The sequence below is a fragment of the Tachypleus tridentatus genome, chromosome 5, assembly GCF_004210375.1.
Source record: "Tachypleus tridentatus isolate NWPU-2018 chromosome 5, ASM421037v1, whole genome shotgun sequence".
NCBI lineage: Eukaryota > Metazoa > Arthropoda > Merostomata > Xiphosura > Limulidae > Tachypleus > Tachypleus tridentatus.
This window is the reverse complement of record NC_134829.1, coordinates 14,165,110-14,191,338: the sequence shown is the minus strand read 5'-3', so window position 1 is coordinate 14,191,338 and position 26,229 is coordinate 14,165,110. Positions and strand designations below refer to the sequence as shown.

Below are 26,229 nucleotides of genomic sequence, written 5' to 3'. Positions count from 1 at the left end.
CCAGACAGAGAAAAATGTATAACTAACATTCATGGAAGCAGGCCATGAAAGAGTTACCAATGCCATATGATTTTAATATAATATCTAACATAAGAAAGCAATAACAGTTTAAGGTTTTTTAATTAACTGCAAAGTATTAAAATGAATTGGCTTCGATAAACACTAGAACCAACTTAATTTCTGTACTTCTGGTAAGGAACAATCTAGCAATAACACTTTTATTGATTACTTTGTGCACTCTTGAAGTAACTAGAAATTAATTATTCTCAGGCTTTTCCCAGTACTTCAAAGGAAATACTTCAGTTGGATTTTGCAACTATATTAACTAATGTTTAAGTAAACTTCTAAATGTGGTAATGATTAGTATATTGGGTTTCATAAATTTACTTGAACTTACCCAACAGGAAACTCTCCTAAAATTTCCACTCCGAGATTGGTGTTAAACTTTCCCGTATATGATATTACAGTAGCCAAAATAACCTACAAGAAACCATAAAAAATAATGTTTTGATAATGCTTTCTGTTGTTAAGTAGAAAGTTTAAAAATGGGCTATTTGTACTGTTCCTACCCAGGTACTGAAATCTGATCTTTAGCATTATAGGTTGAACCACTAGGATGCTTTTTAATACTGTAATGTTAAAATTTACTGGCAGCTGTTGTGTAAGTGTAGTTGTTTTAAATTTATATTAGTTATTACTTATTGTATTAACTTCATCATTCAAAACACTGTAACTTTTTCTCAGAGAATTTAAAGCTTCAATCACTTTTCAGGTATCTGGATGGTCATGATAAGCATAACTAATTATTCTATGATTGAGTAATTAATTGGTTAATTAAATGCCTAATATAAATATTTTAAAAAAGTTTTATATTTTCCCTTAGTAGCAGTGTGACTCATCATAGGTCTACAAAAAAAACAACACATAAATATATGGTATTCTGTTCACCAGAGTTAAAATATTTTTTTGAATATAGTTATATACTTTGTGGTCAATATTTGGTAAATATTTTCTTGTGGAGAGTTCCTGCCTTGTGTTAATCTGGGAAAGTGTTTCAGGCTTCAGGTTTGTTTCGTGTAACAGTTAGCGACAAGTATCTATTAATCATTTTCAGCCGGGCCACGGGTCACAGGCCGGATCATCATGTTTTTGACTCGCATTTAAAATATTATTGAACTGCTATTTCATGAATTTGTCAATAAGTTTGGTATCGAACCATAGATTATAATTCAAATTTTAATATTATACATTATTCAATTTTTTTTAATTTTAAAAGAGAAATATTAAAAAACAAAATTAAACGTCAATTTTTGTTTCACATGGTATGTTAAATAAAGTAGTGGTTAAAATTAGATTTTTGTGATGTCAAAATACTAAGTCTGTAGTTTCGTATCAAATATGAACTCAAATTAGCAGTCTTGACAAGCTAGAATTTAAAATAAAAAACCTCATATTTTTTTCATTTTACTGAGATATGGTTTACAAACTGAGTCAAACACGGTAGCTCCGTTACCGTCTTTCCATTTTTGGAAAAACGGCCCCTTAGATACGCCTACTTCAATATATGACGTGTGAATAATCAATCGACAAATTAGAATGTCTCCTTCACTGGTTTTCTCAACTAATTTAATATATTAGAAGGCCACCTCGTTGTGTCTTTAGTCTGCTCAAAATTTCATACTGTTTTAGACCGAAATACGGCTTATTTACTAAGCTTGATAAAATATAGTGGAATTTAGCAATACCTGTATAGTAATCTATGATTCTTGGTTATATATACCAGTAGATAAAATCTAAAAAAATATTTGGTTTGATTTCCTTCTTGTGTGAAATTTTAAACCAAGTGCAGTAAAAAGGTCGCAGCTAGGAGTGATAATTGTCTTCTTTATTTACTCTTCTATATTTTAAGAAAAATATGTTAAACTTGTTTATATCCCCCAGTGGCGTCCCCCTCTAGGACAGCGGTAAGTCTTCGGAGTTACAACGCTAAAATAAGCGATTCTCCTCAATGGACATAGCAGATAGCCTGATGTGGCTTTGCTATTAAAAAAAAAAAGCACACACCCAGTGGCACAGCGGTATGTCTGTGGACTCACACTGTTAAAAACCGGGTGTAGATCCTTGTGGTCGGCAAAGCAAACATTGTATAGATTAATGCTTAATTCTAAACAAACTGACAGACAGTTGGGTGTAAATAGTAATAACACTGCACAACAAGGATTTTGCTTCTTGAACACTGTTGGGTGTTCCTTATAGATTTTTGGCTGTTGATCATGAAAATCACATCCAAATTTGCCCATCACATACTGTTTCATCGAAATCTTCAGTTTCACAAGAACATTGCTACAAAGGAAAAACGATATCAGGGCAACTGGAATCCGTCAATGCTTGCTGACTACTGTTGGACACTGCAAGATGATGCACCGGACATTGAATACAAACGAAAATCAGGAGCAAAACACTTTTAATTATGTTGAACTTAATAGCGTATTAGAAACATAAATGCAATTAAATACGTTATTGCCGGTAAACGGTTAACTGTCTATTTCTCAGAATTCCTACGTGATGAAGCAAAACCAAGACTATATTTGTGCATACCCACCAGGCACCTGTCACAATCAGCAAAAACTTTTCAGGAAGCAAAACCTTTCAAAAAATTTTTGTGCAATGTAATCTATATAACTTATAATCTATAATAACTGAAATGTGAGTGTATATTACAAAATACTAGTCTACTAAAACACAACCAAGAAAGTGTTACTTTGTAAAAACTACAGTTACGTTTTATGCTATTGGACACAGTAACATGAGTGCACGTGCACTCCGTCATTTTAACTACTATATTGTAACTTAGGTACGGAAGAGAGGCCAATATAATATAAATAATTAACGCATAATATTATGAGCTTTAAGCTATTTAGTCTAAACATTTATGTTTTCATGTTGTAATCAGCTATTATTCTAAAACGAAAAAAATATAGTTTATTTCCTAATTTTTATAGTGATTACCAGATTGGTCAATTTTACTAAACATGTACAGAGATTCTTAAGGGAAAATAACAGATAGAATGTAATTTGTTTAAATAAGCATTTAATAACTGTCTAGACATTATAAAGATTTTGCTTGTGAAACTTGAAAATTTTCTGATGCGTAGAAGTATTTTTAATCTTAAAATGAAAATTGCTTTGCATGTTGGATAGGCAATATACAAAAAAGAAAAAAGGCACGAGCAAAACAATGCTTAACAAACCTCAACCCTGAATAAAAATTATATTTTGCCTATGAAAGCGTTGAAATGTTTACTGATAATCTGCCAAATTTCGTTAACACATGCTTACTTATTTAAAAGTTATAGTATGAAAACCATGTTGAAAAATTTAACAAGTGTTTGAAGTGTTCATTTTCTACACTGAAAATATATTTCCGATAGTTACTTGCCTTCCTCACATATACAGCAATTCTCGTTCAATGCTACCCTTTAATAAAAAAATTTTAACGTATGCCACATGCCTTTAACTTCCACGTACCCCACGATCAATAAGGTTCAACTACATCTAGCATTTAAGTCATCATAGAACCTCTGCACCAATAAAAGTGCAACACGCCATGCTGATGTCTGTGGTTCCCTCTATTCGGTTGTTCCGAACTATTACTTCGAGAAGAAAGCACCAGTTTTCAATGAGTAGGTAAGTGCCTATTGTAAATACACTACATATCCAAAAGTATGTGGACACCTCTTCTAATTAGTGGATTCGAATATTTCAGTCACACCCATTGCTAACAGGTGCATAAAATAAAGCATACAGCCTTGCAATATCCCTAGACAAACATCAGCAGTAGAATGGGCTGTACTGAAGAGCTCAGTGATTTTCAACGTGGCACTGTCATAGGATGCCACCTTTCCATCAAGTCAGTTCTTCAAATTTCTGCCTTGCTGAAGATGTCCCGGTCAACTGTAAGTGTTATTATTTCAAACTGCCTCCAGAAGCAACGTCAGCACGATAATTGTTCGTCGAGAGATTCATGAAATGGGTTTCCATAGCCAAACAGTTACACACAAGCCTAAGATTACCATGTGCAATACCAAGCGTCGGTTGGATTGGTGTAAAGCACACTGCTATTGAACCCAGGAGCAGTGGAAACACATTTTCTGGAATGATGAATCACGCTTCACTATCTAGCAGTCTGATGGACAAATCTGGGTTTGGCTGGTGCCAGGAGAATGCTACCTGCCTGAATGCATGGTGTCAACTGTAAAGTTTTGTGGAGGATGAATAATAGTCTTGGGCTTTTTTTTTCATGGTTTGGGCTAGGCTCTTTACTTCCAGTGAAGAAATCTTAATGCTACAGCATACAATGACATTCTAGAGAATTGTGTGCTTCCAACTTAGTGGCAGCAGTTTGGGGAAGGCCGTTTTGTGTTTCAGCATGACAATGCCCTCGTGCACGAAGCGAAGTCCATAAAGACATTATTTGCCAAGGTTGGTGTGAAAGAACTTGACTGGCCTGCACAGAACCCTGACCTCTACCCCACTGAACACCTTTTGGGTGAAATGGAACATTGACTGCAAGCCAGGCCTTCTCACCGACTTCAGTGTTCGACCTCACTAATTCTCTTCTTGCTGAATAGGAGAGAATCCCTGCAGCCATGTTCCAAAATCTGGTGAAAGGCCTTCCCAGAAGATTCGAGGTTGCTATAGCAGCAAATGATGGACCAATCTCATATTAATGCCCATGGTTTTGGAATGAGATATTCAATAAGCACATATGGATGTGATGGTCGAGTGTCCACATACTTTTGGCCATGTAGTGTATATATATTCAGTATAGAAAAATAATAATTTCTGATACGGTACACTAACTCTTATCACATGTACAACTAGAATACCACATTGGTAGGTGGAGAGGCCAGTTTCGGGGATAGAAAGTAATATCCTTCGAAAGCATCTGTAGAACACCAATGAAGTGTGATCCCATTGGGAAAGGAACACACATGGGAAACCACACTACTTCTGCACTGGGTATACCCTGCACTCAGTGTGGAAAGAAATGTATCATACATGGATGGAAAGTCAGAGAACCACAACCAAAAAAGTATAGAAAATTGGATGGGTTGGAAACCAAACCACCAAATACTGGAATATCAGTTTCAATGTCAGTCCTACAGAAGCAAGACTGTTCAATAACCATCTATAAACAGGAATGTGGAGAAAGCTAAGATGGATGTGCTTCAAAGTGCAGAGTGGCTAGGATATGAAGAACTGTATGCAGTTGGTCAATTCCTTTCCCAAATCATAATCCGGGAACCTGACATTCAAATAACAATAAGAAGGGGTGTGCCAGTATGAAAGGTCACATCATAGAAAATTGGACTTCTACCCGATTGTGTAAAATAAGTGTGAAGAAGTAAAAACTCCCTGAGGTAAAGTGCAAAAGGGACAACCATTGCTCCAGTCAACATTATCCTATGGATAGAACTGCACAAAAGCTAGGTACAACATCAACCTCCAGGAGCCACCACACAGAGATGAAGATCATGAGGTAAATTGATTGAGAAAAGAGGGACACAACTAATACATGTGTGAGGGTTTATGTTGACTGGCCTAGCTCAAATCTAAAGCCACTCACTAGGAACTGACATCCAGGTAATAGCAGGATAAGAGATCCCAATCAAAGAGGTGAAGTGCAATGTGAGGGGTCTACTACAAAGCAGCAGCATCCTTTGGATAGCATTACAGAAAGGCTGGAGAGCAACTGTAATCTACAAGTCCCACTGCACAGAAGTGGATTTTATTTAAAAACTACAAGCATCCTCACCCTCTGGATACAACTGCTCATAAGTTGTGTATAAATCAACCTCTAGAATGCAGTGTTCGGAGGTCTAGGATATTTATTTGTAGATATGCATAACACCATACACCCATATGGGATTATCCAGAATTTGAAGTGTAAATTTGTTTTTTGCCTGTGACGCATATTGTTGGTTGTGTATTGCGAAAGTTTCGCCTGTGCTTCGTATAAAAATCAGCTACCGAGAAATAGAAAAATAATATATTATTCGTCAGCTGCAGTCAGCGTGCTATAGGCTTTGGAAGCTACAATTCTGATTAACGCCTATTAATAAAAAAGTACAGAAATGGGCCAAGAACGTTTATATATTTTGAACATGATCCGTTTAATTTCAGTGAATTAACTTGGCCGTTAGTATTTCTACGAGGATATTAGATATTGTCGTCGGCGAAAGCTTAAGGAAGCTCTAAACTTGGACAACCGTCAAAAAAGTGTACAGGTGTATCAACAAAGAATTAATTTGCTCTCTGTGTACATCGATAAAAGATTTAGTTCCAGACCAGATAGAAGACTGTGTTTTTGTAGGTTTGTAAAACTCTTATATAAAACCATCATTTGTAATAACCATTATTATCAATTGTGCTGTTTTTGTTTCTATATTAAAATATATTTGTTTAGAAAAGAAAGTTGTGCGTATCAATCTTGTTGGCAAATACCATAAATTTGATACATATTAATATTTCATTAACTTCTAACTTCAAATTTCCGATTATTTGAAATGGTAATATGTTAAAGTAAGAAACATAACAAATCGGAAACTTGTCTAAAACAAATTATAAAACGTAACAATGGTTATATATTAGCGTTAGTACAATACCCTCACTAATACATATCTCTGTTTGATATTAGCGTTAGTACAATACCCTCACTAATACATATCTCTGTTTGAGCTAGTGCAGCTTGCTTTTCAAACAAAAAGCATTTCATGTGTTGGTCTTACCACCACCATTGAAGGTTACAATTCACCAGATTGTATACATAGTACACCATAAAATATAGTTTACACCTTCTGAGGCATTATTACATCCCTTTTAACGTACATGTAACCCTCTGTTTGTGGGCCTTATCTCGTAGCACTGGAGAGATTTTATGTGGAACTGTATTTCCCTTGTTGCAGAAACAAAACTAACTGACATTTTCAACAATACGTTCACCCATAAGATACCAATGTCTGAACTAAAAAGAGAGAAGAATATATTTATATGGCGTGTAATACTGCTATGTCTAGCTTGTAACCACTTATGAGAACAAAATATATGCTATATTTACGAAAAGGTGGCTTAACAGAGTAAGGTTGGGATAAGTTATAGCTCTTCTAGTACCCACTGAAAAATCAGCCTCAAATCTATATATCATCATTTGCATATACCATGTTTCTCTAAGTCCACAGTTCTCTACGCTAACAAGCACAATGTGAAGTGAATCCTGAAAACTATACTTGCTGAAGCCGGCAGCTAGTTGCAGCAGACTTTGCTCAAAGCCACTGTTCCTGTATTTGTTGGTTTTAAAGGTGTGTTGCATCTAATGTTCCTGTCTAACAACAGAAAATTAACCTTATCACAAAGAGTGATCAGGCATGTTATGTTGGTAATGTGGTCATGGCACATTAGATTGCTGATCCATTAAGAACCATAACTATTATACCATGCTATAATGTAGCTCTGTTGTTATATAGATTTAAAAGAGATAGTCTGATGTGTCATTGATTCTTTTGGGGCTTTTACAAATATTTAAAGTGTTTTGTAGAAGGATATGCAGCAAGAGCTGTAAATGCTGCAGGGTTTTTCTTTTGCTACCACTTGTGACTTAAGAAGTAGATCCCACACTGTTTTTCCCCTCGTAATGTCTTTATGAGAGATGAAATATCGTTTAGTACTATACGATCCCAAGTGAATGGACTGGCAACTCTTTAATAAACCTGTCACTGATCTTCTCATCCATGCTTCAAAAACAAGATAAAAATTACCTTCACAGGGAATATTTTTAAATCATCATATCATAGGCTTAGTTCTCTTAGGATCACTAACTTTTAACTTTAAGGACAATTTAATTAAAATTTTATTTAATACAGTTAAGAATGACAAAATGAACCAACAGTATAAAGAGAAAATATAATCCCAATATTTAAGTTAATATAAATAATAAATTCAAACTGAATCATTCAAATACAAAAATAACTTGCGTGTGATGAGGCAGTTCATCCGCAAATCAAGACCCTCAGCACAATATACTAAAAAGAGATAACTAGTACGCCTCGAATCTACGACTACAGGGTGTAACATAGTATTTAAAATTCACAGGAATCTATATAAATATAATATTACTGTCTGCTGCATATCCATGTAAGTACTTCGCAAGGTGTTGATGGATCTTCACCATATTTTGTATGGAGGTTCATTGAGTCCATGGGAATTTACATGCAAAAATTTCAGTTTTGAATATTGTAATGTTTATGGACATTCTTTGCGTTTTTTACTACTACTTTCTCTTGTAGGTGGTTCTTCACCTAACTTGGAATAGAGTTTGTTGAGTCCAAGAGGAGACACGTAGAAATTTTCAGTTTTATGTAAAGGGAAACAACTTTAGAAGTCCTAAGATAACCTTTTATTAATGATGAATTTACATAACTTTCGTCCAGAGGACGGTACTCCAACTAGTAAATAAATGCTTTTGTTCTAGTTATGGAAATGTGAAGTTAGTAGCTATGGCAAGTAAAATAATAGTATCTTAATTACTTACCTAAGATATAAATTCCACATCTAAATAATATTACCGGGCTGATTATGAAACTAAAATAGTGTTAATTGCATGTACAAAAATATGATAAATATATTGAGACTGTTTCAGTTAAACATTATGAACATTCCAAACCTCGTATTTCCTTTCCTTTTCAAGATGGTCAAACTTATCCTTTGGTTAAAACCATTAAATCATGAATTATCTGTTCTGTGCATCTACTAACCAAAATTAAATCGATAGGAATAGGCACTCTCAGTCTGTGCTGAAACCTGACGTTGACTTGTTCTTTCACTAGCATTAACAAGCAGAGAGCAATGGCAGAAATTATTAGAGTGGCAGGTTTCACCTTGTCTAGGACAGAGAAAATGTCATTCAGTGTCTGAAACAAATAAAAAAGGTGTGTGAATATTTAAACTAAGCTTATTAAACACCAGAGTGAACGTTCAATGTTTTAAGCATAAAAATGTGTTGATGATGGGAAAGTTTGCATGCGTTTTAACACCTTTTATACACCTACTTTCTTCTACTATATAGAATAGTAATTCAAACTTACTATAATCAGACCTTGAGCATATAGTATCAGTTTCTACAGAAATGACTGTTGAAAAATGTTATATAGACTTTTAGATATATAATGTGGTTAAAAATAAAACCAAAATGTAAAAATATTTCAGAATAATTCTTCTCTATCACAAGTCAATGGTCAGAAATCCTGTCATTCAATACTGTAACGTAATAAGTCAATCAACTGAGTAATTTTATCATAATATATTAGGCTTATTAATTCATAAGTTTTTTCCAGTTTCCAGCATTCAAAAAAACAAATTTATGTTTATTTTTGTACAAATACACTATCACAAGATGATTTACTTTTGTTTTGTGTTTTTGATCATACAGTGATTAAATAATCATATAAAAGTTGATATTTCTGGTCTGATTTTTGGGCTAATAGCGTATATAACTGAAATGGTTTGAAATAACGTATTTGTCAAGTACAGGTTGTACATTTTACACATTCAGTACCTAGAATTTAAGGTTTTATAGTTATGAATGTTTATTGGGACAAAAGAAGTTTCCATACTTAGTTTCTGACCACTACGTTGGTAAAAGCTCTGCTGAATGCATTGGTGTACATAGTATGCCATGAGCTTCGCAACAAAAATATAAGTTACGTATGTGTACTTACCAAGTCGTAGTTAATACGTCTGTCTTCAGCATTTCCTAGCAGTGAAATCATTCACAATATTAGCTATGTTCAATTTCTTGCATGTGCTTCTTCTGTGCTCAACAAATCTAGTCCTAACAGTCTCTAGTGACAAATCGTGTATGTTTTAATTAGCTTAAACTTGGAAAATAATGTCTCGGCAGTGGTAATAGTGATAGAAAGGGTAAAAATAAAAACAGGCTGTGAAAATACCAGAAAAATAGCACATTTAGGCACTGTTTTCGACAATGAGAAAGTTTAAATCTCTTTGACCGATTTTATGAATGCTATTCCTAAGAGATACTTGGAAACTTAGCAGTACAGGGTGGCCCTAAGTCCCTACCCATCCATATGTTACTATGTAATATTCAATTACGCATGTATTATAAATTTGTTTCTTTTTTTTAGAGAAATTTGGCTGATGTAAGCCCATTTACACTTGAAGAGCGTATTGTGATAAGTACGTGGGTACATGAGTGCAATGAGAATGAGGGACAGCACACAGATACACTGGATACATAAGATATATGGATGGGTAGGGACTTACGGGCCACCCTGTATGTTACAGTACATGCTTTTTAGAATTATTTTTGCCTTGACGAAAAGCTTATCTTATGTTATAAGATACCAGAATCTAGGATTGTATAATTTCAAGTTTTTGTACAAATGCATTCATGCCACGAAACTGTTTCCAAAGTTACTACATAATAATGTTTAAAAAATAAAACAAATATTAATTTTGAAATTTTACGATGCATCTATTAGTCTCTAATCCTCATTTAATTCATCAAACTGCCGTTTAACATCTTCGATCCTCTTTTATTCAAATACAGCATACGATGTTTGCCAGGCGCAAAGTGTAAAATATATTTATATGTTGAATTAGCAACTCCTTTCCATGTGTTAGGTATATCTTGTGAATCAGGCTTTTCAATGGGTCACAGTCGAAGTTTGAAGTCCTGCAACTTAGTCTGTGGTACAAGTGAAACTACTTAGCAACCAAGCTCAACATCTCTAATATGATGTTGATCCTCTATATACTTTTGATCAGTTGATAACTGTGGTCTGTAGATTATATGTGTATGCATAAGGTGACAATTTTTTAAAAAATTTACTACCTTTCTCTTAACCTTGAGCCTTGTGGCAATGCTCTGGTAGCAATGGCGATATGTATTATATGCCTCTAACTGTATGATTTCTAATTTTAATGTCGTGCAAGTAAATAGTTCCTAACCTTTAGGTTAAAGGTTGGTAAATGGTTCTTAAGTTAAAAAAATTATCTTAGTGAATACTTCCTAATACCTAATATCATATTAGTGAAAGGCCTAAACACTAAAACTTCAAGTGATTGTCTCCTAGCTAACATTTAAAACATCAAGCATAAAAAGAAGCATACCGAAGATGTACAATATTTTTCAACATTTATAAATGGTATTAATTGTGAGAAATACTTGGCTGTAGAAATCAATTACCAGTCGTCACAGAAACTAGTGGCTTACTTAAAAACACTACTAAAAGATGATGAATTCAAAATTAGAATAATGTCTATAGTATACCTAATTATCTTTATTCAAAATGTCTTTTTCTTAAACAAAACACTCACATAAAATATCCTAAATGGTCCATGATGAATTTTGATGTGAAGATCAAAGATATTTGCAATCTGAGAAACAGCAATTAGAACGGCTACCCCAGCTGTGAAACCAGACATCAATTGGTCAGATAACAGAATGGGAAAACTGGCAAATCGAATCAGAGCCAAGAAAACCTGTGAGAAAGAGAAGTTATACACAGTTATTACTGATCAATTTTATACCTGTCACAAATAGATTAGTATTATAACATGGTTTTAGTCATGAACAAAGTAACTATTTTTCTCTTTAATCAGTAAACATGGATTACTTGTTAATCATTAACGTTTTTTAAAGAAATGGTTTTGAGGCATTTTCTATATAAAGTTGAATATTCAGGAATTTTAACTTTTCCAGAAATATTAAGACTTTCCTTACCTGTAACCAAATTTACAAATGATATAGTAACTTTTCACAGAGGTGTGCTACCTTCCCATGCATCTGCTTAGATAATTGCATTCCGTTGACCTGTAGTGAACTCACGCTAATCTCACTGATTTCCGATAATAAAGGACAGTAGTTACTCTAACAAGATGTTTAGTGGATAATATATTATAGAATTAATGAAAGTCCTGACCTTATGAATTTGAGGAAAGAGATTGGACACAAGTGTCACAGTAAAATAACAATATTTTATCTATTTAAAACACATGGTTACACGACAAATGCTTAAATGTATCAGACTTGAATATGAAAATGAAAGACAGTTGCACTTTCCCGCTAAATGTGGAAAAATAAAATCTAATCAAGGATATAGAGATGAAGAAAGAATCATCTGTATATTATTCGGATAGGAGCATCTTCCACAGTACATTTACTATCCATGTGCCAACTGGTCATTTTACCATTAAAACTAGAAAATATATTTTGCATGCTTTAAAGTCACCATGTATGCAGAGTGATACAACTGCAAAATAATTTGATCAATATGAAATTCTTACTTTTCCACAGTGAAAAGTTAAAAATATTTACAGCACTGTTTCATACCTGCCATAAACCCGTAGTTAAACATAAGACAACAAATGCTTCTTGTTTAGTGGGAGGCCATGAAGAGTTTAAGGGGGGGGTTATTTCATGTCCTTCACTAGTATTTTTCTGATAAAGTCCAAATGAAACATTATGCTTTGACAATTCTTCACTGTCCACTGCTCCAATGGCATTGATGGCGTTACTAATCATTAGACTGATGATAGCACATGATCCTGTTAATGAAACGTTTCGTAAGAACACAAAATAAATTTTAATCTTTTTTATAACTATAGGTATTTATTTTTTATTATTTAAGATAAATTTCAAACACTACATAATCTTTATGCGCATTAGTAAAAACTATTTTTCTGAGACTTATTTTACTGAATATCTTAAATATTTGTTCAACATATAAACATTATTTAAATCATTGTAATACATACAAATAACTTGCAGTCAAAATATGGTAGAAATATTATAAAAATGGGATAAATCTAACACTAGACAGAAAAAGTCTTTACATAATACAAACTATATTCGAATAATGCTTGACGTCAGAAACCCAAGATAAATTGGATGAGCATGCACATAAGAAAATAACACTCATATTACAAAAACTACCTAAATAAGAGGTAAATATGATTTATCTGTTAGGTAATTTGCTTAACCAAATAAGGATGGAAATCAGTTGTGTCAAAAACACTACTCTCTACACAGTGGCTAGTACAGAAACAAAAGTTGCCCATCAGGATCTTCACTAGAACTTGTAAGGAAGGTTCTACTTATCTATAAAAATGTATTTCCATGATTCAATCAGAAACTAAACCAGAAAAGAAAAGGAAAGGAAAGGAATGTTTTCCAACAGAGACATGTCTAAATGATTTCTTCAGAACAGGGAAGAAAGATATTATCTACCTATACAGATATATTCTAATGATTCCATCATGAAATACGTATGTATTTTTAAGAAAAAAAACGTTATACACTTAAAATTTAAGGGATTTATCTTTACTTAAAGTTAGAGGGATGTGTCTTTAAGATCCTGTCAGGAAGTTCAACAAACCTAAATAACAATGCATTAACTATCTGAAAAACATCTCTTAATGATTCCATTAGAAAGTAAACCTGAACTAGGAAAAAAGTTCGCTAACAAATTTGTTAGATTTGTGTGCTTTCTTTTTTAACACCTGCCACAGGAGTAGTTCAAAGCCTTTTAGTACCGAGCCTGATATAGTCAATATATAAGTTATTCCAGACATCGATAATTTAGTATCATTTCGATAGATCTGGATCAATGAAGCTTGGCTCAACCTTTAAACAAACAAACAAAAATTAATGAAAATATAACATGATGAAAACTATATGCATTATAATTACTTGACATTATAAGGAAGTCTTTTAATGATTTCACTTACAAAATAAACCAGAACTGGAAAAAAAGTTAATACTTTCTTATAAGGACATGATTCAATGATCCACTTAAAAAAAATGATCCAGAACTAGACAAAACTTTTTTTTAACCTCTAAAGACGTGTTTTTATTACCTTAATCGCAATGATCCTCTAATTTCACTAGAATTCAGTAGAAAGATATTATTTATCCATTAAAAAACGTTTTCTGATCTAATAAGAAAATAAACCAGAAATGGGAAGTGAATATATTCCTATAAAGATATATCTTGGTAGTCAGCTCAGAAAAACAAAACAAAAACGGAAAATAAAAAATATGGGTCGGTGATTCACTTAGAAAATAAACGAAAACTATAAAGAATTATAATACTTTTCCAGAAAGCTATGTTTCGATGATCCATTTAGCAAGTGAGTCAGAACTACATTCCCTATACATTCAAAAATGTTTTGGTTCTAATGATCCTCTTCATATAATTAGGTGTAAATATATAATTTACCTCTCTAGTCGTGTATTTCTCATTCCATCAAAAAGTATACTGGAGCTTAAAAGAAAGATAATACTTACCCGTAGACATATATCTCAATAATCCACTCAGAAAGTATACTAAGATTAGGAAAAAAAGAATTTTCTTTGTCTATAGAAATATATTCAGATGAACTAGTCAGAACTTGTAAGATGGGTAGAACTTACATCTTGTCATGAAGTAAATTTCTACTGAGAAAATTTGGTATTTACTTCTGTAGGTTTTGATCATTCTTTTAGAAGATAAGCTTGAACAAAGAAAAATATATTTTCTTTGTTTAGATATTTATAAATGAGAATTAGGGATATGTATATTATCTTCTTCTAGAGATATGTCTAGATCATTCCATCCGAAACTAAGCCTTAATTAGGAAAGATATTATTTACCTATAGAGATATGCTTTGATGTTCCCATCAGAAAGTAAACCATAACTGGGAAGAACGACACGTATAATCCATGAATTGGATAAACGGAGGCTAAAAGTCCGCACGCCAAACCTGTAAAGGTTTTTAAACACAATACATATTATATTATAAAAATGTAAATAATGGGTCTGAAATAAAAGCGTAAACAACAAGGATGACAACTAGGGAATGTCCCAGTGTCAGTTGGCTAAAGATACTTTCGTCAGGCACATAAACAATGTCTAGAACACGATATGTAGCATGCCAATTAATAAAAAATCTCAATGTCAAAATATTATTACAATTTCTATTACAGACGCATTAAATCAATGATACCAACATGTGGGCTTATTTCTTCACAGAATATTCATCTAACAAGCTACTTGCCAAGCAATGCCAGTCATGTAAAACCTATTAAAACTGCACCTCTGAGATGATTAAGCTTTTCTACCTAGTAGATCGTCTGACTGGGAGAAAAAAAAAGTCCATATTTGACTTATATGAAATTCCATCTTGTTGTTATTCACTGATTTGTCATTTATGTACTTCATACTAATGTAAAAGGTTGAACTAAGTTGTTATTTAAACTTTAATTTTATAAAACTTAATTTTAACAGAGAAAATCAATACCTGTCCAGAAAAATGAATTAATGCTTCTCAGTTTTCACACCTAAGTTGCACCCCTGATAAGAGATCGCCACTTAAATCATATTACGTGGAAGTGAGCGCTTTATTTTAACATTACTGGTGTAAAACTACATGTTCTTTTTCACAAATGTGTTTTACAGTGAACACTTGTACAGAGTCATTTTTAAGGTCTTTATTTTATCAACGTTAACATCTGTTGTTCTTGAAGTTCAAATAATTATTAAAATACTTTGACGCATATGAAGCATTTCATCTCGTACACCAACCTTCTGGAATATGAAGCAGAAAAATGATAAAACCAGACAGAATATCATTTAGAATGTATTTTCTGAAACTGTATTGTGATATCCATTGGAAGATTGGAAAAACTGTTAAGAGAAGACCCAGAAGACAGGATCCACTGCAGTGGCAACACTTCTTCATCTCACGTAAAACCTATAGAAAGAAAGTTCTCAAATAATGACTTCTGCCTTGTGTTTTTCACATCACACTGATTTTTCTTTCTGTTTACAGTTTTAAATGTAGGAACAGAGTCCTTGAACAGTTCCAACAAAATATGTTTTCATTCATTAAAGTGCTGTATAACCTGCCCTTTGTTACTGGTTCCTAAAAAATACGATTGCAATAATTAAAATATTATACATCCTGTTGTTTGGTGGCAGTTTCTACACTATCAAAATTTTATTTATTTTTATTTGAATTTATGACTGAGGACAGAAACTGTCAATTAGGTTTCTGGTAAGCACATTTCTTCAACTATAAGTTTTGTTCAATGTCCTTAAACGTTTAAATGTGTGAGATTTATACAATTACATAAAGTTTCACTTCTTTATGGTACTTTTAGACTTTGAGCAAAGTTTTAAAAGAACACTGGTATCAATCAACAGTTATTGCTATATTACAAAGAAATACCTCCATAAAATAGTGTGAAAAAACCAGGAAGAGTTTATATGTCATATTGCAAAAAATAATAATCTTGAAAACCTTTAAAGTCATCAGTACAATCCAACCGAAGTGACCCGAATAACTTAAGGGGTGTTATAAAAAGAATGTCATCCCCACCCCCTAAAATGAGTAAACCAAGAAATCGATAATTGAACAAACCTTTAGTAAATATTTTTTATATGTCTACCATCAGCCAGCATTTTAAATTTTTAACCATTTCTATGTGAGATTTTAATTATTTTAGCAATGAACTAAACGTCAGCCACCAGTCTTTGAGCAAACCTTAATGCAGTGGAATCAACAAGAATCTAAACTCGATTCAAAGCCATGATAACTTAAGATGCTATAAAAACAATGTTAATAATACTTTAATTGGTGATAGTGACGTTTGTACACTGCATCATCACAGGTATCAATTTTTGCAAGGGTCTTCGGACTTGCAAAAATTTTGTTGTTGTTGTTCGGAGGAAATATGGACACTCTTTTTTACAACACTTTCTCAATGGCTCTTTGATATAATGACATTATAGTAACTAGTTTTACAACGGTGCTACCTTATTCAGTTTTATAGTAAAACTGTTGTTTTTACATTAATTGTGACTCTATTGTATTTAGTTTTCTGTCTCTAGTTTTATAGTAATACTATTGAAGTTGAAACGTTTTAAGTGTCTCTCTAAGAAAGGCCTGGCACGGCCTAGCGCGTAAGGCGTGCGACTCGTAATCCGAAGGTCGCGGGTTCGCGCTAAACATACTCGCCCTCCCAGCCGTGGGGGCGTTATAATGTGACGGTCAATCCCACTATTCGTTGGTAAAAGAGTAGCCCAAGAGTTGGCGGTGGGTGGTGATGACTAGCTGCCTTCCCTCTAGTCTTACACTGCAAAATTAGGGACGGCTAGCATAGATAGCCCTCGAGTAGCTTTGTGCGAAATTCAAAAAACAAACAAACTCTCTAAGAAGTGTCGCAAGACTGAAAAAAATGTCGATTATTGAAGAAATATGGGGAGCATCTTTAGTTACACCCTTAAACTCAGAGGTGAAATTGAGGATCAATCAGAATGTTATGTTCAGTCATTTCCGTTTTGATTTATTTGTTTGTTGTAGGGCACAAAGCTATGCAACAGACTTTCTGTACTCTTCCCACCGAAGGTATTGAAACCTAATTTGTGACGTTATAAGTCCACTGACTTACGACTTAGCTACCAGAAGGCTTTAAACTTGATTCCAACACCGTTATATAAGCAAGAATTTAGGAGACTGAAAACTGGGAGAACACTCAGAATGTCCTGTTCAGTCAATTTAGTAGGCATATGCCTGTGGCTGTAACATGAAACGGATGGATAACAATGCATCATATGATGTAGCTTGGAAAATTAAAAAATGTAAAATTAATAGGGTAATGTACGATCAGAAGGCCGTTGGTATCATTAATAAATAAACTCTCTTCTATTTCCCGTGATGCAGCCACACTTAACATAATGGGTCTTTACCTGTCAGTACAATCGCTAAGATTGTTACATAGTTCACAATTAAACACCACCATACACTACCTATTTGGTGATTGGTTAGTCAGTCCTAACTGTTATGTATCGGTCTTTTTTTATCTGTTAATGTTTTTTTGTGGATTTTAATATGACATTTAAAGACTTCGCGAAATACGAATGTAATTACGTGTCTTAATAGCTCATTGATACAGTGAACCTGAAACAATTAGTTTTAATTTATCTCCCCCCTCTGAGGCACAGCTGCAGGCTTATAACACAAAATGATATTTCGATAGCTGTTGTTGGCATACAGATAATCCATTGTGTAGCCTTTTGCCTAACAACAACAAAAAATAGGCTATTATTTAATTCAGCTATGAGCTGACGAATTGAAATTTTGTACTTGTCTTTTCGATATTTTTTTAATTGACATATCAGCTTGTAACCATCTACCTTACTGTAATCTTTGATAAAAAGTGTTATGGTGTGCTTCTAATTAATGTACTTATAAGGATATAGCTTTATTCAAAATGTTAGGTTTTATGTTAAATGCAGACGAAATTTCTAGCCCTACAAGTTTTGTAGTCATCTATGTCTAAACTACACTGCTTGTGATAGTGCTATTAAATTATTGTTTAAAGAATTACGTTAAAAATGTCTTCCAGATGAATGTCTCTTGCTTTAAAAACCGAATCACATATTTATTGTTTGGGTTCTTCCTGTTGAGTTTTCGTCATCTTAACTGCACAATTTTTCTTTTTCACAGCGTGACTCACCTTCAGTCCTCGTTATAGTCATACGTCTCTTAGAAAGAGCTGATACCTCCTTGGTCTTGTTGGAGTGATCCACCTCAGTTTCAGTTTGCAAATTTCGCGTGCTGATATCTTTCTAGGTTTTTTGGTCTTCAGATACAAGTAAATTAGCTTAACCATAAGTGTTTTGAAAATTTTTGTTTTATTGGATCTTGTGTTATAGCTAAGAAGCTGGAGATGCCTTCTGTATATCAATGAGTGACAGCATGGCTCAACAGTTAATTTGCAGAAAGCGGCTTAGTTATTACATTAAATCTAACAGGACGAAAATTAAAAACACCGAAGTAATCTTGTTTAATAAATAATTTCTCTTTCGCAAAATTTAAACATTGTTACAGAAGGAACTTTCTTTTCTAAGATAAGAATAACCACATTACTTTATATATATATATATCCTGCTTTAAACTTTTCTCTATAATAAGTTTAAGACGATCTGAGATGTCAGTAAGTTTAAAGTCTTACCCATAAAATTCACCATACTAGATTTCAGACCATACAGGAAATAATACAGCAAATATATTAAATAGTATACACATTCTTCATTGTTTTATTAGCATTTACAACCACTTTGGTTAATATGTACATTATTTTGAAATTTCTTTATTTTCAGTGAGTTCCATTTGAATGTAGATCGTAACTTAAGTAAACAGTCTAGCTTTTTATCATTGTAACTAAGCCTTGGGCCTTATTCACTAATAGGCCATTAATTACGTTCTTTTGTACGAGGTATAATTGATACCATACCTAGTGGAAGGTTGTCTTTTCTCTCAGCAAATCTGCAATAATAGAGGCCTGGGGATTCCTCGCTCTTGTATTTGAATTGCAATACAAAGGTCACGTGTATAGGAAGCGTGGTATGGGCAACTTGATTTTGTTGCTGTTATTACATTTTTAGCATTAAAAGTCAGACTCTCCTTTGTTCTGCACAGTTCTGAATGACAGATTTCATAAATTTAATTTCTGTGAATGTTTTTTCATGTAGTTTCGATTATCACTTAAAATTCTTCCAGTAAATATACACCAGTAGTTACGACATGGTTTTAAAAATACGACAATCGTATTGCTACGGTATTAAAACATAAATGCATAATCATATTGTTAGAACAATGATTTTTAATTACCTAGTCTGTTAAGGGTAGTATCATTGAAATACGTTTATTAATATTAAAATTCACAATCAAATTGTTACATTAAGAACATATATATAGTATCTTGAATTTATCTTTGGCGAAAGGAAAGCTATTTATATAAATGTATAAATGTATTTTGTTATAATAATGTTCTACAGTCACATTCGAAGGCTCGAGATACACGGCCCGTAGAGTTACCTGAGCACTGTAACAAAAGGAAGTTTTAGAATATGAGAGTGTGGAAGGATATATGTAGTTGTAAAGGCTTGAGTGAGGAGACAAGGCTCTCTGTGTGAAGATGAATAAACATCATATAAACCGGTGGTTCCCAACCAGGGGTGCTCGCACTCCTTGGGGGTGTGAGATAACATTTGTTTTGGCCACCTTCACGTTTACTCTTAAATAAATAATTACTGTGAGGAGGTGCGAGAACATATTAAATTTAAATTTTTTTAAACATATTAAAAAGGATAAAAAAGGTTGAGAACCACTGATATAAACGAAGACAGAAGGGTGATTGGAACAGCTATTGATCGCCTAGTGGGAAAAAATGATATTATATTACGTGAATGTACAGAATTCATGGGGAAGGGGAGGGAAAAGAGCTATTTTAAACGAAAAAAATATAGCTAGTTTTATAATAGGCTTTTATTCTTTGGTGAGTACTTTTTCATTATTCGGTAACAGAAAAGGGCAATTTTAGTTCACGTAACGTTAACAGAAGTGATTTATTACTTTAACTTCAACAAACAAATTATACAGACCTAACTTACACATAACACTAACTAAAGGTCATTTATTTACACATTTTTTTCTCATATCTCGATACAAATAAAACAGGTATACTAATTCACTCACCAAAAAAATCAATTGATAACAAGTTAAAAATTCACCAATCAACTGACTGAATTAACTTTTGCTAACCTATTAGATGCCTAACTCTTCAATACGCAAGGTCACGATTCGGCTGCCTTATTGACCGGATTTATTTTTACAAGTAAATAAATCAGTTTTGTTTGTTTGGGAATTTTGCACAAAGCTACTCGAGGGCTATCTGTGCTAGCCGTCCCTAATTTAGCAGTGTAAGACTAGAGAGAAGGCAACTAGTCATCACCACCCACCGCCAACTCTTGGGCTACTCTTTTACCAACGAATAGTGGGATTGACCGTCACATTATACACCCCCACGGCTGGGAGGGCGAGCATGTTTAGCGCGACACGGGCGCGAACCCGCGACCCTCGGATTACGAGTCGCACGCCTTACGCGCTTATGAAATAAAGCAATGAAGCCATTAATTACCAGTTACACTCTATTATTTCCCAATAAATATAGGCCTATTAGTCTTTCATTGGATGTGGGAATCGTTTCGGAAAGTCTGATAAAAGATGGTTTGTAAAGACATTTGACAAAGTTTACAACTTTGTTTGATAGTAAACGTGCTTTCATTGGGGGAAAATCTTGCCTTACGAATCGTGTAATATTCTTTGGATAGAAATGTATTCTGAAAACGGCTGGTATGGGTATTAAAACTTCAAATTAAATAAAATAGAGAGCAACGTTTAGACTTTCATTGTTTTGTTAACTCTCTTGTTAACCTGAAGATGACCTAAGAAGATCGAAACGTTCTTCTCTACTTTATTTTAATTCAAGTTTTAATATCCATACCACCCGTCTTGAGAATACGTTTTCACTTCAAGTGAGTTTGTCGTCATCATGAATTCTTTGAATACGTTAATGCTTATGTAAATAAAAATAACGGTGTAGATTTGATGTATCTGGATTTACAGAAATCATTTGACATTATCAAGACTAATACATAATTCAAGTTATTTCCATTTAAACTATATTTATAACTAGAATTATGATAACCCCGTGCATTATCTTGCACTTATTATAAATAAACCCATCTGTGTTTGTTTACTCAACTCTCTAAATGATCTAAACTGTTTTGTAAAGCAACAGCATTATCTCCAACACCAGTTACATTAATATCATCAGCAACTGTATCTATGTCATTGATGTAAATCAAAAAGAGTAAAGGTTCTAAAACTGAGCCCTGAGGTACCTACTCGTGACATTAATCCAATATAACTGAACTCCAGTTGTAATAACCCTCTGCTTTTTTTCTATCCAGACACTCTTCTACCCAATTAGATAACTTATCTAACTAACCTAGCTGTGATTAGCTATTTCATACTGAAAACAAGACATCTCAGAAAGCGCTACAACTGCTTTCAAAAACCAGCTCTCTATGAGTGACCAATCATAACACATCTTCTCCATGTGACACTTGTAAAATAGCTTCATGCTTAGGATTATCATGGGATAGCACAACATCCACAAGCAAAGAAGATAACATCCTAAGAGATTCCCGTGATAAATATTAACACCGAGATCTGAATGAGCACAAAATCTAATTCAAATTTAGCAGGTTTTAAACCAGTGGCGTAAACTATCGTACAGTAGAAATCGTAATGCGAGAAAATCCAAAAGCTCAGGGGACCGAATGAAAGTTATACAATGTAGTAATTGTATCCTGTGCTTATATTTGGGTGGGTGGGGGACCTGTAGTTACGCCGCGGTTCTAAATTATATCTATAGCAAATTAAAAATATATATACATACTACGTTAAATTTATATATACCATAAGAGAGAAATATGTATTTTTACAACACACTATAAATAATTTTGGACTTACTTGCTCTCTAAACGGCTGTTTTAATGAAGGTAATTCGTTTGTATATCTTTTGTCCAACTGCTGTTGGTTAGTTGCTGTTCTCTGTATTATGATCGGTATGTTCTGAACAACTGCTGATAATTCCTGTACTGACCTTTCATTGTAGTCAGACGCTTCTAGTTCATCACCTGACATATCCAAGACTGGGTTAGTAAATTCTTTACCAGTTAACTCCATGGTAACAGAGAGCTTTTCGGAATTTTCTTCTAAGAACTTTAAATCTGGATAGCTTAGCCATTTGTGACTTTTGTCATCCACGTTAAAACCTGATGGAGTCGCTTTTTCTTTTTCATGTGGCTCAGAATCTTCAATCACACTGAAGTTGTCATCTGGCATCTTTATGTGAGAAGCAAGTGCTGCTAATGTCACCGAACTCCTCTTTTTACACTTAGCCTAAAATGTATGTACATACACACAAATATATATGTACATATAAACAAAAACAATTATTTCATAAGAATATTTAAACAGTACAACAATTTAATTATTTGTAATTAAGCACAAAGCTACACAATCACGGGAATCAAAACCCAGTTTTTGGCGTTGTAAGTCCGCAGACATACCGCTGTCTCACTGGGACGCATAACTTAGCTGCAAAGGAAGATAAATATATATAAGCATGTATATACTAGTGAAAGTACTCGGCTTCGTTCGGGTTATTAGATTGAAACTGTGTGAATTCTGAATCTATTATAGTATGCACCCTTGTGCAAATTAATTAAAACAAGACGGAAAATTACGATTTTTTCAATTTTTTGCGTTTTGTTTCTGAGAATCCAAAAATTACTCACAAATTAATACATGATATGACCGGCTTTATTTTTTAGAAGATCATTAATCCGCTTTGGTATCGAGTCCACGAGTTGACTGCAATCTTTACTAATTTTTGGATCGCGGTACCACACCTCAATTATGGCCTCAATTAGCTTATCTTTCGTAGAACAGTCTTTTCCCCGAAGTCTTTCTTTACAAATCGCCCAAATATTTTCAATAGGATTTAAGTCCGGAGAGTTTCCAGGCCAGTCCAGCACCTTAGAGAACGTATTCTGAACCAATTTTATCATAAAAGTGTAACCTATATACTTTTGTTGCTAAGCAACATGACGTTGAAGCCACTGTTGAAATGCATCATCATCAATAATGCATTGGGTTTTCAATATATTTAAAAGCTGTTATATTACGAACATTTCTTTTCTATGTGGATTTTCACTAGCTTGTCTCATTGAAAAGATACGTATGCACATGGATAAGAAACAATGCCCAGGTGTACAATCTCAGCGTGTACTTAGTATTTTTGCAAAATTTCAAGTTTCTAGGTTCTTTCCTCTTGTAGTTATGGCGGTCACACACACACCTAGGGACACACCCATTTTATTATTATCATTTCAAATCATAATCCCCCTGCTGGCTCAGCGGCTAGTCTGTGGGTTTATAACACTAAAAATCGAGGTTTTTCGATACCCCGATTGGCGAAGCACAGATCGCGTTTTACCTTCTGCAGAAGTGATATTTTTAAACATCTAAATATATTCAGAACTAAAGCACACTGTAAAACTGTTGTCCAAGTGAGCATACACAATTCTATCTACATAGTAACAGAAATAGGAAACAGCACTGAGACACGAGGGTCGGTTGATAAATGTACACAAGGAATAAATATCTCAGAGGAGAATGAGCTCAGTGCGTGTCTAAAAAGTCAACAACTAAAGAGAAATTGTTCCTATATATTTATGAAATTGACGCCTTCTGTAGTGGGGTGGTTTAGTAAAATATATATTTAAGGCTTTGTTTATTTGCTTTTGGAATTTCGTGCAAAACTACTCGAAGACTGTATATTTGTTAGACATCCCTAATTTAACAGTGATAGACTAAACAGAAGGCAGCTAGTCAATACTATACCCACCCACCCCAGTACAACACTATCCACCGCCAATCCTTGGGCTATACTTTTACCAATTGATTATAACGTCCCCATGGATAAAAGGGTGAGTTTGTTCGGAGACAGGAATTCGAACCTGCGACCGACCCTCACATTGTGTGTCGAGCGCCCTAACCATCAAGACATAGCACGTGTATTTGGAAAGCAACGAACTGGTCAGTGGGGAACACTTGTCTGAGTAATATATATATATATCTTAAAGATAACAAATTGTTTAGCTGTGAAGAAATACCTTATTAATACGAATGCTGAAGATAACGAATTATTTTATAATGAAAATAACAGATTGTTTAGTGGTAAAAAGGTACCTTAGTAACACACGCTTAGAAGACTTCAAACCGGTTAGTGATGAAATATTGCATTAGTAAGGTACATCGTGATAACTGAAAGACTGACGGTGGTACATTAATAAGACAAATTCAAAGTACAAATGATTGGATAGTAGACTAGAATTCGTAAAACCCGTCTTGAAAATAACTTCCGGATTCTTTTTTAAGATTTGCCTTACTAGGATTCGTCTTGAAGACACTCCCTGGACAGTAGTGAAAAGTTTTAAAAATTTATATTGAACACATTGAATGGGTAAAGATATATTTTTGAAAGACAGACAAGGAGACAACTATCTCGTTAATGCACAGTCTTCTCTTGGTACGATACACATTGTTTGTTTGTAATTAAGCACAAAGTTAAACATTGCACTATCTGTGCCCTGCCCACTACAGGTATTCAAACCAAGTTTCTAGCATTGTAAGTCCGCAGACATTCCGCTGCGCTGCTGGGGGCTAGATACACATTGAAGACAGTTAATTCATTAAGGCTAGGTATTTTCTTAGTAAGATAAACGCCGAAGTGAACTGACTGGTTAATGTAAAATCATATTTTAGTAAAATAAACACTTAAGAAGCTGACTGGTTAATGAGTTCTTCACCGGAGTTCATTGTAATCCTCTTTGACATATTAATTAGTAGCACCCCAAATCCAACTTTGACATATTAATTAGTAGCACCCCAAATTCAACTTTGACATATTAATTAGTAGCACCCCAAATCCAACTTTGACATATTAATTAGTAGCACCCCAAATCCAACTTTGACATATTAATTAGTAGCACCCCAAATCCAACTTTGACATATTAATTAGTAGCACCCCAAATTCAACTTTGACATATTAATTAGTAGCACCCCAAATCCAACTTTGACATATTAATTAGTAGCACCCCAAATCCAACTTTGACATATTAATTAGTAGCACCCAAATTCAACTCATTAATTCGCTTTGTTAGTCAATCGTGCAATCGCACCACCCTCTCCTCGGAATTAATGCTCATTGCGAATGCATCGATCACACTACTTACGGTACGGCTTTGGGTGGATCCAAGATTTTGATTCAGGAAGTTATACATCGTATACCTTGTAAACTTTTATATTAATAGGATACACACTATATACAGTTTCTGGTTAATGCAGAATTTTGTCTGACTAAGATATACATTGAATGCAGTTTCTGGTTAATATTGAATGCTTACAAACATTTTCCGCTGTTTTCCATACACTAATCTTACCTGTCGTTTCATTCTTGAAAATATCTAGTTTCAGCAAGGTACGCTCAGTGCTGAATTCTAAGTTGAGAAGTAAAAAGGTGTTTTGTATGTAAGGTTGCGTAAACTATTATAGGATGACACGTTGTCTGCTCCGTCATCGTATTTCAGCTATAATCCATCACGCTTATTTCACGTGGGTCATTTTTGTTTTCATCACCATGATGCAGTGACGAGTTTAATAATTTGTTTGTAAAACAAATTAGG

The 26,229-nt window shown here is 33.8% G+C and overlaps 1 protein-coding gene across 6 annotated transcripts in view; it reads right to left on the bottom strand.

The window, feature by feature from the left end:
- The window catches only part of LOC143250567 (prestin-like), an 80,826-nt gene extending 54,709 nt beyond the window's left edge, over window positions 1-26,117 (bottom strand). Inside the window, exons 1-8 of one of the 6 annotated variants that reach the window (XR_013028243.1) lie at window positions 25,780-25,966; window positions 22,448-22,879; window positions 15,646-15,814; window positions 14,714-14,824; window positions 12,413-12,627; window positions 11,398-11,562; window positions 8,814-8,969; window positions 398-480 (exon numbers count right to left, since the gene is read on the bottom strand). Coding sequence is in view for 5 of the 6 variants with exons in the window: in XM_076501314.1 (XP_076357429.1) it covers window positions 398-480; window positions 8,814-8,969; window positions 11,398-11,562; window positions 12,413-12,627; window positions 14,714-14,824; window positions 15,646-15,814; window positions 22,448-22,879; window positions 25,780-25,827 (1,379 nt within the window). In the remaining variant the exon portion in view is untranslated. The other 5 variants (XM_076501315.1, XM_076501314.1, XM_076501316.1 and 2 more) reach the window with 5 other exon arrangements.
- Window positions 26,118-26,229: the final 112 nt, after the last annotated feature.